Source organism: Babylonia areolata, chromosome 35 (genome assembly GCF_041734735.1).
Source record: "Babylonia areolata isolate BAREFJ2019XMU chromosome 35, ASM4173473v1, whole genome shotgun sequence".
In the NCBI taxonomy this organism is placed as follows: domain Eukaryota; kingdom Metazoa; phylum Mollusca; class Gastropoda; order Neogastropoda; family Buccinidae; genus Babylonia; species Babylonia areolata.
In genome coordinates this window covers 9,951,500-9,964,747 of record NC_134910.1, presented here as the reverse complement: position 1 = coordinate 9,964,747, position 13,248 = coordinate 9,951,500, and the positions used below count along the sequence as shown (strand labels likewise).

At 42.9% G+C, this 13,248-nt stretch overlaps 1 protein-coding gene across 4 annotated transcripts in view; it reads right to left on the bottom strand.

Annotated features, from left to right (window-relative positions):
• Window positions 1-13,248, bottom strand: part of LOC143277891 (transcription factor 12-like) — a 245,656-nt gene that overhangs the window by 207,684 nt on the left and 24,724 nt on the right. For 3 of the 4 annotated variants that reach the window (XM_076582842.1, XM_076582844.1, XM_076582845.1), the window contains exons 2-3: window positions 7,900-7,981; window positions 1,012-1,768 (exon numbers count right to left, since the gene is read on the bottom strand). In XM_076582842.1, coding sequence (XP_076438957.1) covers window positions 1,012-1,452 — 441 coding nt within the window. In that variant the 5' untranslated portion in view covers window positions 1,453-1,768; window positions 7,900-7,981. The remainder of the gene's footprint in view (window positions 1-1,011; window positions 1,769-7,899; window positions 7,982-13,248) is intronic. The other variant, XM_076582846.1, reaches the window with a different exon arrangement.

Below are 13,248 nucleotides of genomic sequence, written 5' to 3'. Positions count from 1 at the left end.
CAATCATCTGTAACTTCGTTTTTGAAAGGCCCAGCAGTCACTATTCCCCCCCCCCCCATCACTCTGGGAGTTAGCTCCCTTCCTTTGCAGTTTTATAAGGTAAGATCCAGGAATACTGTAGGAGTTAGCTCCCTTCTTTTGCAGTTTACAAGGTAAGATCCAGGAATACTATAGGAGTTAGCTCCCTTCCTTTGTAGTTTATAATGTAAGATCCAGGAATACTGTAGGAGATAGCTCCTTTCCTTTGAGGTTATGCACAAGAACACTGAAAACCGTTTTAAACGAGACGAATTTTTATGCCCAAGTAACGCTCAAGTAGTGCAGGACTCAATGAGTTCAGCTGCGCAGATCACACATAAAGCTACGCTACCCATGCTCAACTACAGCAAAGCCAGCAAAACACAACAACAACAAAAAAACAAACACAAACACAAACAAAAAAAAGCAACAACAATGGCATCAAGCACAGATCGCATATTGAATTCAGTTCAAACTTGGCACACAAAATTAACACACACAAAAAGCCAAACATAAAATAAACCAACAAAACAGGAGACTCCAATAAATCAAAGACAGAAATAATACCACACACAAAACGATAGTAGTAGTATCATTATGGTATTAGTCACAAAAAAAGTGCAACTAAAAAGAAGTAATAATGTCAATTCTTGAAAACAATATTTAAAAATAATAACAATAAACACATAAACGAGAGAGAAAATCAACCCCAACAACCAACACCCCCCCCCCCCCCCCAAAAAAAAAAAAATAAATAAATAAATATGATGACAAAAATACAACCAAAAGAATTCCCCCACCCCAAAATAAAGTCACAATATTAATGGTCAAAAAAATAATAATAATAATACTTAATATTTTTTTCAAACCAAATAAAAAACAAACAAGGAAACACTACCAAAAGCAAAAAAAAAAAAAAAAAAAGAACCATAAAATTTTTAAAAAATTAAATTTTAAAAAAAAAAACAAAGGAAAAGGGGGGACAACACTCACAACAAAACGAGGATCGATCTCAGAAGTGGAGGGAGGAGGAGGCTGACGCACAACTGCGACAAGCGGAGGAGGAGGAGGAGGAGGAGCAGTAGCCCGTGCAACAGACGCCGCCGGCGATGGAGGCAACGGCGGCGGCGGCGGCGGCGGCACCGCCGACACACCAGAAGAAGACAACGACAGGAATTGTCCGCCAGGGCCCGACATGGAACCCATGTATGCAGGGGGAGGAGGAGGAAGAGGATGAGGATGAGGATGATGGGGGTGAAGGGGAGCTAAACCATCACCACCACGCTGCTGCTCCGCCAGCCCTGCGGCCCCACCCCCCACCACCACGCTAGAGCCGGGCCCACCGCCGACGCCAACGCCGACGCCGGGTGGGTAGTAATCAGGGTAGGGTGGCGGGTACGCAGGCATGCATCCCCCTGGCTGCCCAGCATGCATAATGCCCAGCGGGAGGTGGGGAATGGCAGCAAGCTGGCAAGCTTTCTCAGCTTCTTTTTTTTTTAAAACGCTTCTTTTTCTTTCTTTTTTCTTTTTCTTCTTCTGTTGTTGTTGCTGTTGCTCCTGCTAAGGTGGGTAGATCTTGCTAGAAGTAGTGGTAGTCGTAGTAGTAGGAGGAGTAGTAGTAGTAGTAGAAGGTTGGAACACAAGAATATTGTTGGGACTTTTCTCTCTTCTCTCTTTTTTTTTTTTTCCTTTTTTTCTTTTTTCTTTTTCCTCTTGTGTGTGACTATTACTTCCTTTTGTAAGGATTGCGCTGAAAAATTGAACAAACAGAAGGAGTAGCGATGGTCAGTAATGGATTTCTTGCATGGCTTTTGTAAAATTAAGTTCCATTGTTGAAGAGTTTGTTTTTTTTGTTTTTTTTTGTTTTTGGTTTTTGTTGTTGTTGAGAAAACAAGGTTGGAAAAGTGATGAAAATTTCTTCTTCTTCTCCCCCCCCCCTCCCCCCACAAAACCACCACCACCAGAATTCATTAACTCACATCCAGCTACTTTGGTTCCCCGGTCTTAATTTTCAGTACTGACACTAGTGACAGAACAGCCCTTCATTTCATTTAATCTGAAGATGCTGAATCTCTCTCTGTGCTTTGATGCAATTAGCAATTTTAGCAAATCTGGGGCAATTCTCTCTTCCCCCCCCCCCCCCCCCCCCCCCCCCCCTTCTTCTTCTCTTTTCCTTTTTCTCCCATTAATATAAAGTCCTGGTATTTTTTTCTGAACAGTTAAAAATGGTAAGGGACATTTTGTATTTTCAAATAACAATCCCACTGTACAATTTGTAGGATTTAAAAAAAAAAAAAATTATTCACCTACATTTGAAAATCTTCTGAAGGGAGAAAATATGAATCATCCTCCCAAGGACTTTTGATAAAATATATAGATAAATGAATAAAATTACCATACAGTATGACTGTTAAGTTAACCCCAGAACTCATCATAATCCCTAACTTCTGTTCTCTATTCTTGAACTGTGAAAAAAAAGAAAAAAAAAGCATTGATTTTTATTCATAAGCGCACACTCCCAGTGCCTGTGGATATCTATCTAACCTGTACCTTCACTTCAGACACTGGAGCCGAGTTCTCCAACTAACTGGCACTGCAGACTCAAGAGTAAAAAAAATAAATAAATAAATAAAAATAAAACCAAGGAAAAAAAACACAAGGATGTAACTCAGAAAAAAAAACAAAAAAAAAACACCAATAATAAAAACAACAATTATAATAATGCCTACAAGTAATACAACCCATTACCGTAACAAGGAAGGTGACAACACTACATGCAAGCAGCCCATGGATACGTGACATAGATATGTGATTGACAGACAAGAGAGATGCACGGAAACATGTTCCAGGCAATGCACTTGAGACATGTAGAACATACGTCTCTTGTGCAAAACCCTTCACACCAAAAACGTCCTGGATCACTGAGAAGACACTGTCACCAAAGGGCTTTCATGAACTGTCATGAACACATTCATTCGCCTGAATTGATAAGGTCCTACAGTTTCACTTTTCTTTTAAACAAGACAAAACTATAATAATAAAAAAATAATAATAATAAAAATTTGCAGACATGTTTTAATTACAGGTATGCAGTTTAAAACGAAATGGTGCCCAAATTCTACCAGTACCATCCATCCTTCATTTTTCGAATCAAACTTTAAAAGACGAGATAATTCAGGCAGGCTTCACTATTGTACAGTTGGGGTGTTGTGGAACAGAAAGCATACTAAAACTGACCAGCAGTTGTTGTTGTTTTTTTTCATCCGAACTGAGACAGCCACAGGTGTCCCGACTCATCCAGAAATAACACAGAAGTTGACTCCCTTTGCTTGTACACATGTTGCAGTTTATCCATATGATATATAAAAATTATAAATTCTTCTTCTTCTTCTTCTGCGTTCACTCGTATGTGCACGAGTGGGCTTTTACGTGTATGACCATTTTTACCCTGCCATGTAGGCAGCCATACTCCGTTTTCGGGGGTGTGCATGCTGGGTGTTTTCTTGTTTCCATAACCCACTGAACGCTGACATGGATAACAGGATCTTTAACATGCGTATTTGATCTTCTGCTTGCATATACACACGAAGGGGGATCAGGCACTAGCAGGTCTGCACATACGTTGACCTGGGAGATCGTAAAAATCTCCACCCTTTACCCAGCAGGCGCCATCACCGTGATTCGAACCTGGGACCCTCAGATCGACAGTCCAACACTTTAACCACTCAGCTACTGCGCCCGTCTAAAAATTATAAATAATATATACTAATGTAGGAACATGAAAACCGTTTTAACCAAACAAATTCTGATGCCTGAATGATGCTTCAGCATAAAGCGTTCAACGAGTTGATTTTGATTACAAATTTAAGCACAAATGGGTTGGGGGAGGGGAGGGGGTACACTTGGTAATGCAATGCCTAGGCTACACACACACACACTCGCAGAAACTGAAGACCGGTCTCCGTGCATCTTCCTGACATATCAGTCACAGAACTATGCCCTACAGTGTGACGACAGCACACATGTCGTGACAACCACAATGCAGAATAATGAACCAGTACAATATACATCCACCATACCATACACTTTTTTTTTTTTTTTTTTTGCATGCAGCAAGAAGAGAGCATACAATGGACTGAAGAAGACGGTGCACAGTAAAACAGGAGAAAAAAAAACAAAAAACCTCTGGAGTCAGATCTTTTCTTCACTGATCTGATTTTTTTTTTTTTTTTCGTTTTTGTGTTGTTGCGTCTGATTTTCTTTCATCATTGTTGTCTTATTTATTTATTTATTTATTTATTATTATTATTACTACTACTACTGCTACTACCTTTTTTATATTATACTTATTATTTATTTATTTATCTATTTATTTACTTATTTATGTACGCTTATCTATTATTTATTCACCTTTTTTTTTTCTCAAGGCCTGACTAAGCGCGTTGGGTTACGCTGCTGGTCAGGCAGATATCTATCTGCTTGGCAGATGTGGTGTAGCGTATATGGATTTGTCCGAACGCAGTGACGCCTCCTTGAGCTACTGAAACTGAAACTGAAACTTCTTTTCTTCAATAATGAAAGTTTTTTTGTGGTTTTATAACAGGGTTTATTTCAAACAAAAGAACGAAGACAAAACCATGTTTGTTTCTTCCCTTTTTTTTTTTTCTTTTTTTTTTTTTTGTTCTGTGTTGCTTTTTTTTTCAAAAAAAAACATGATTTGCATGACATTTTAGTATTTTTTTTACTTTTCATGTTTTTAACATCAGTGCTCACAGTTTTGTTTTACGACAAACTCACAAAGTCTCAAGTCATCTTTCAAACAGTCACACTTCTAAGCTACCATTACCAATCCAGAAGGACTATCACTCTCAAACTAGGAGGCAAAATTGCACTGGCTCCTAGTGCTGCAGCCTTGTGGGCTAGTTGGCCTTTGGGAACCATCCCAATGCCGACTGTCCTAAAACCCTCTTGGCCAAGAGAGTGGGGATGTACTTGGGCAAGACACTCTCCACTGTAATCAAATTCTAGCCCAAATAATCGGAACAGCAGTTGCCTCCTCTGCTGTTCTGATGGTCATAGTCGGACACGACTGACTATCATATATATATATATATATATATATATATATATATATATATATAATCACTCAGTCCTTGAAGCCCGTGATGTTAATTGCTCCCTACTTCAATCTGGTCAGGTCTTTCCTCTGTTGCTGGCACGTCTATGAAATTTGCTGATCTGGGTTATCATTTTGTTCCTTTCTTGTTATAATTATCAAACGAACTTTTCACTTACTCGTGAACTACTTCTGTCGGACTCGTCATGTGACCTGTAACACCATTTCAAAATTATCCTTCATTAAATATAGAGAGAGCATGAAACTTTGAAAGTCTTACTACTTCCGTCGGACTCATCGTGTAACCTATAACACCATTTCAAAATTATCCTTCATTAAATACAGAGAGAGCATGAAACTTTGAAAGTCTTACTACTTCTGTTGGACACGTCGTGTAACCTACAATACCATTTCAAAATTATCCTTCATTAATTATGTAGAGAGCATGAAACTTTGAAAGTCTTACTACTTCCGTCAGACTCGTCGTGTAACCTATAATAATACCATTTCAAAATTATCCTTCATTAATTATGTAGAGAGCATGAAACTCTGAAAGTCTTACTACTTCCGTCAGACTCGTCGTGTAACCTATAATAATACCATTTCAAAATTATCCTTCATTAAATACAGAGAGAGCATGAAACTTTGAAAGTCTTATTCTCTTCCTTTAAATTTAACTTCACAAACCCACTTCAAGTCTCATTGTGTATCCAGAACTTTTAACACCAAACAGTTTTAGAACTTGAAAAATTGTAATAAATATGATTTAGGTGTTCTCATGTAAGATGGTGGTTCTACTTCTACAGTTCTAGGCTTGCAGTACTTAGCAATCTGTCTCCAAAGGCTTTTTTTTTTTTTTTTTTTTAATGCATAGAAACTATTTCAAAATATGCTGGGCACTGTTGGTAATGGGTACACTAGTAGTAGACTGACAATGACACATAAAAAGCTTTTTTTTTCTTCTTTTTTTTTTCTTTTTTTTTTTTTTTTGCATGCATATTCAGTAACACCATCATGAAAGAGACAACACGATTTACCATGTAGACAACACAAAAAGCTGGTATGCTATGGGCGTTATAAGCAACAAACAACATGACACAATGAAAAACAGCTGACACTGATTGACGAGGAAAATATAAACACAGAAAAGTTTAGTTTAATAGTAATAATCAATGCCTCTGACATAACAAAATAAACAGATTTATGATTGGCATTTGTTTACAAATCCACACCTACTTAGTTCTAGCTACGCACAGTGGAACAAGTGCATGTAGTATATTCTTCTGTCAACAGTGCATGTGATTTTGTATTCATGTTACATACTGTATAAATGGTGCATATGACTAACAGACGGCACAAGCTTCAGTCTTAAGTATGAACTACACACAGAGACATCAGAAACAGGTGATTGTGATGAAAGACAGCTGAGGAACGCACAAGTTATTACACAGTATTTTAAAACTACAGACTTCAGACCTACAGGACACAGATGACAGACAGACAGACAGACATCTGTGACGAACAGACACAGGTGACAAAAGACAGACACAGACAGACGAACAGACACAGGTGACAAAAGACAGACAGACAGACACAGGTGACAAGAGACAGACACAGACAGACAGACAGACACAGACAACAGACAGACAGACACAGGTGACAAGAGACAGACACAGACAGACAGACAGACACAGACGACAGACACAGGTGACAAGACACAGACACAGACAGACAGACAGACACAGACAACAGACAGACAGACACAGGTGACAAGTGACAGACACAGATGACAAACAGACACAGGTGACAAGACACACACAAAAGACAAACACAGACAACAGACAGACAGACACAGGTGACAAGACACAGACAAAAGACAGACAGACAGACACAGGTGACAAAAGACAGACACAGACAACAGACAAACAGACACAGGTGACAAGACACAGACAAAAGACAGACAGACAGACACAGGTGACAAGAGACAGACACAGACAGACAGACAGACACAGGTGACAAGACACAGACAAAAGACGGACAGACAGACACAGGTGACAAGAGACAGACACAGACAGACACAGACAGACAGACACAGGTGACAAGAGACAGACACAGACAGACAGACACAGGTGACAAGACACAGACACAGACAGACAGACAGACACAGGTGACAAAAGACAGACACAGACAACAGACAAACAGACACAGGTGACAAAAGACAGCAGACACAGGTGACAAAATACAGACACAGACGACAAACAGACACAGGTGACAAGACACAGACAAAAGACAGACAGACAGACACAGGTGACAAAAGACAGACACAGACAGACAGACACAGGTGACAAGAGACAGACACAGACAGACAGACACAGGTGACAAGAGACAGACACAGACAACAGACAGACAGACACAGGTGACAAGAGACAGACACAGACAACAGACAGACAGACACAGGTGACAAAAGACAGCAGACACAGGTGACAAAATACAGACACAGACAGACAGACAGACACAGGTGACAAGACACAGACACAGACAGACAGACAGACACAGGTGACAAGAGACAGAAGGACACGAGTGACAGGTGGACCGACACAGGTGATGAGACAAGACACAGACTACAGACCAGACAGACACAGGTTTGACAGACAGACAGGACTGGAGGACACAAGTGAAAACAGCCCAAGACACAGGCAGTGACACAGAGGAACAGACAAAGGGCAGTCTGTGGAACGGGGCAGTCTGTGGAACGGGGTACTCACAGCGCTGAAGTCAAGTAAATCGCTGAGCTCCTTGTCTGAGCCAACATTCATCCTTGCCCCAAAGGACACTGACCTGCCGGACCTGAAAAAACGGCACACACACACACGTTGTATTACATCGTATTGTGTTGTGTTGTGTTGTGTTGTGTTGTATTGTATTGTGTTGTGTTGTATTGTGTTGTGTTGTATTGTATTGTATTGTACTGTACTGTATTGTATTGTATTGTACTGTACTGGATTGTACTGTACTGTACTGTACTGTACTGGATTGTACTGTACTGGATTGTGTTGTACTGTATTGTACTGTATTGCATTGTATTGTACTGTACTGTATTGTATTGTATTGTACTGTACTGGATTGTACTGTACTGTACTGTACTGTACTGCATTGCATTGTATTGTACTGTATTGTACTATACTGTACTGTACTGAACTGTATTGTACTGTATTGCATTGTATTGTAGTTGTACTGTACTGTACTGTATTGTATTGTACTGTACTGTATTGTTCTTTTTGTCACAACAGATTACCCTGTGTGAAATTCAGGCTGCTCTCCCATGGGAGAGTGCATCGCTATGCTGACAGCATAACCCTTTCTTTCTTTCTTTTTTTCCCCTGCCTGCAATTTTACTTCGTTTTCCTATCAAAGTGGATCTTCCTGCACAATTTTGCCAGGGACAACCCTTTTGTTGCTGTAGGTTCTTTCACATCCGCCAAAGTGCATGCTGCACACAGGACCTCCGTTTATCATCTCATCCGAATGACTTGTGTCCAGCCCACTACTCAAGGTCTTCTTCTTCTTCTTCTTTGCGTTCGACAGCTACGCAGTCAGGGTCGAAGTCCGAGGGATGCCACAAACTCGGACGTCCGGTGAAGATCGGCTGCCGTCCCCCAGAGCTTGGTGTTGAGGTCAGCACCCCCAGGCCAGGACTGCTGCCACATCTTTTCATACAGGGGGCAGTCTTGGAGAATATGGGATGGGCTCTGGTCAGCCTGGCCGCAATCACATAGGGATGTGGCTGCCACTCCAATCCTCTTCAGGTGTGCTCGGAGGCCGCAGTGTCCTGTGCGAAGGCGGTAGATGGTAGACTCGAGGTCTAGTGGAGGGGGAGAAAATACTGGCTACTGTGGGGTTCGAACCAGCGTGCTCAGATTCTCCTGCTTCCTGGGTGGACGCGTTACCTCTAGGCCACCACTCCACTACTCGTGCATACATGCGAGTCTGCGACGCAATACAGTATAACACACCACACAGAACATGTGAGGAATGTTTACTGGGGGGTAATTTGTCCCCATCCTTTTATCCTCTATTTGTATTTCATATGTGTGTGTGTGTGTGTGTGTGTGTGTGTGTCTTGAATATACTGTGCGTGCGTGGTTGCGTGCGTGCGTTCCTGCGTGCATGTGTGTGTGTGTGTGTGTGTGTCTTGAATATACTGTGCGTGCGTGGTTGCGTGCGTGCGTTCCTGCGTGCATGTGTGTGTGTGTGTGTGTGCAGGTGTGTGCGTGTGTGTGTGTGTGATTATGTACAGGTCTGTGTCTGTCTGACATCGAGGTTACTGTGCAGAAACAACAAGCTGCAAAGCCCACATGAGGGGCGCTCTCACCGAAGAGAATCCACAGTCAAAGACAAAGTAGGCAATGCCATGAACAAGCTCTGTTCAACCCATCGAACACATTTTTCAGTCACGCAAATACAAGAAGAAGCCCCTGGATCATCATCATCATCATCATCATACTCATGGGCAATTCAACCAACCAACCAACCAACTCATCGTGCTCAATCTGTCTGGCCTGCCAGCTCTGCAATGAATAATTCAATGAGTATGAGAGCTCCTTGAGTTGCTAGCATGCATACACGATCGCAACAGGCTCCCTCAATTCCCCCCTCCACACACACACACCACCACATCACCCACCTCCCCCCCCCCCCCCCCCCCCCCCCCCCAACTCCTTCCTCACAAACCCTTCTCACACGCCCCCCCCCCCCCCCGCCCCCCCACCCCCCACCTCCCCTGTAAGGAGGAAGGAGGGAGGAGGGAGAACATTTGTAAGTCGTGGAGGGAAAGTCAAAGGATGTGGGGGGGGGGGGGGAGGAGGGGCGGGAGGAGGGAGGGGGTTTGAGAGTGACTGTGTTTCTAACGGTATCACGAGGGAGGGAAGGGAGGGAAGGGAGGGAGAGAAGGGAAGGGAGAGGGGGTGTTCGGGGAGAGAGGGTGAGTGCATGCTGTATGATTGGTGGTGGTGGTCGTCGGAATCTACTAGCTAGCTAGCTGCGCGGCGAGTACAAGACGTCTACTGTACTGTACAGCAGCGGCGAAGCTTTTTACATGTAATGGTAATGGTACAGTTTTCTCTTGGTGGTGTTGGAGCCACCAACGCTCTCCACGTCAACGAACAGCACGAGACCTCCAGCGCCGACCTCCATCCTGCCCAGTGTGGCTGTACATTTTAGTACATGTATAGTGTTACATACTCACTCACATGAGAGAGAGAGGGAGAGAGAGAGAGGAGGAGGAGGGGAGGGAGAGGGCAGAACAGAGACAGACAGACAGTGGAAGGAGGGAGAGAGAGAGACGGGAGGGATGGGGGTGGGAGGGGGGGGGGGGGGGGGGGACGAAAGCGAAATTAAGATGAGCGAGGGAAGAAGGCGGTACAGAGACAAAGAGAGACTGGCAGAGTGGAAGGAGAGAGAGACTGACAGAGGGGGGAAGGAGAGCGGGAGGGACAGAGACAGAGAGAGACAGACAGAGAGCGGAACGAGAGAGAGACAGAGAGAGGGGAGAAATGGAGAGGGCGGGACAGAGACAGAGAGAGACGGACAGAGAGTGGAAGGAGAGAGAGCCAGAGAGAGGGGGGAAGGAGAGAGGGCGGGACAGAGACAAAGAGAGACTGGCAGAGTGGAAGGAGAGAGAGAGACAGAGAGAGGGGGAAAGGAGAGAGGGCGGGGACAGAGACAGAGAGAGAGACTGGCAGAGAGTGGAAGGAGAGAGAGACAGACAGAGGGGGGAAGGAGAGAGGGTGGGAGAGCGACAGAGCAGGAGAGAGGAGGTGGGAGAGAAAGGGTAGGAAGAAAGAGAGAGAGAGAGAGAGTGGGGGAGCGAGGAAGGGACAGAGAGAGAGAGAGAGAGAGAGAGAGAGAGAGAGAATGTTAATCTGTCCAAACCACTAACGCTCTAGTTCCAAGGCAACACCGCAGGACCACAAGTTGTCTTTTCACACACTTCTGACTGACTGCAACGATAGATCAAGATAGATAGTAAGATACTGCCTGTGAAGTCGGCAGCTAAACAATGCACAGTTGGAAGTCTGTCGTGTACCATGCAATGGGGGGAAAAAAATGAAGCATGAATCCCCCCCCCCCCCTCCCATTGAAAGCCACTCGCGTGTTGTTATAAAATTTGCATGGTCATTATCATACTGTCCGGAACCTTTTCCCTATCTTGCATTTACCCTCTCTCTGCATTACCCCCACAAACCACCCACCACCCCCACACACACACACCATCACCACCACCACCCCTTCCCCCCACCCCACCCCCCCCACACACACACACCCAATAGACCTGTAACTTCATTCATACCCCACAGGAGAATATTCTTCTTTTCTTTTTTTAATCCCCAGACAACAACCTATTAGTACACAATCAAGAACTGTGCAGCATTCTATTTGCGTCTGTACGATGCAACCTGCTCACGTACTACTTACTTCAGGTTGGTTGTTTAATTAATCAGAACGCTTTTCGTTGTTATGTTCCTGAAAAGCATGTCTCAAACACACACTGGTCGTATCTTAAACTATAGCAACATTTATAATTGATTTGTTGTTGTTGTTGTTGTTGTTTTCTTCCTGCATATCACGTAATATAAACAAGTAATAATATAATATTAGCAAAACCGTTGGCACCATGGCGAGAGAGAAAATCACATGACACGGGGAGAGAGAGAGGGGGGGGGTGGAGGGAGAGAGACAGAGACAGAGAGAAAGAGCTCTGCAATCCATTACAGCAGAACACTGACAGCTACAGAGATGATAAGATAAAATACACAGTCGCAACAGCCAACAAGCAACACATTGTTTCCAATGTTTCTTTTTCTTGTCTTTTTTTTTCTTTCTTTTTTTTTACCCCTCGCAAACTCGGTTAAAAATGCAACGGGTACGATAATATATTAATATAATACATAAGCTCCACTGTTCAATAAATGAAATTATAATCACCCGTGTACACTGGGTTGCACACACACGCGCGCGCGCGCACACACACACACACTCTCTCTCTCTCTCTCTCGACGATAAATTACGTGACCTGTAGACATTGTCAGAAATTCTCTTTTTTTCCCGCTTAGGATCTGTTCTGTGTCCAAACATGGACCATAAAATAAATTTAAACAAAAACAACTGGGAGACCATTATTTCAGATTCAAACAAATGTCTGTTGTGTGAAGCTGGACTCGTGACAACAGCTGCTGACCTCATAAACAGTACTACGTACCACTGTTCCGTGTTCACTGTGCCACTGTTCTGATGGTGCCTCTCGGGACGCTTAAAATTATTACAGCTTTTTTTTTTTTTTTTCCGAACTAGACTCTTTAGGGCAAACACTGCGGTTGCAAAAAAAAATAATAATAATAATAATTAAAACATAGATTTAAATGAAATAAGAATTATAAAACTATGGGTCTTTTTTTTTCTCATTACGATGTTGATTCAATGCCACATACTGATAATTACACACCTTTTTTTTTCTTGGTCTGTTTACGTTCACTGCACACACACACACACACACATGGAGCTTAAACGTTTAGTGCGCGGCAATGATTTCACGTTTGTATACAGCCTACATTCGTAGCTATATTTATCCTGGAAGTGATACGGCTCTGTGTCGTTAAGTCATTCCGATGTAATATAATACAGCTTTGTAAAACTCATGTCTCATGGACAGAGTCTAACACACACACACACACACACACACACACACACCTTAAAGATACTCCTCCCCCCACTGGGCAATTCAAACTCAAAGTGTGAGATGCTTTGGACGACTGACCGACGGATACAGATGTTTGGTACGTACACATCGTCCGAGGTTTCAGAATAATTTGATGGCTTTAAAAAAAAAAGCACTGAGGGCAATAATACAAGCTTTCCTTCCAAGGTGGGTGAACAAATCATTTCACAAACCAAAACAAAGATGAACGAACAACCACCATTCACCCACGAAGCTACAGATTCATTTATCATAATGTCCGTGCAACTCACCGAGTAACGTCACCCTCCTCTCACTGACACTAGAAACTTCTTCTTCTGCGTCCGTGGACTGCAGCTCCCACGTTCACTCGTATATACAC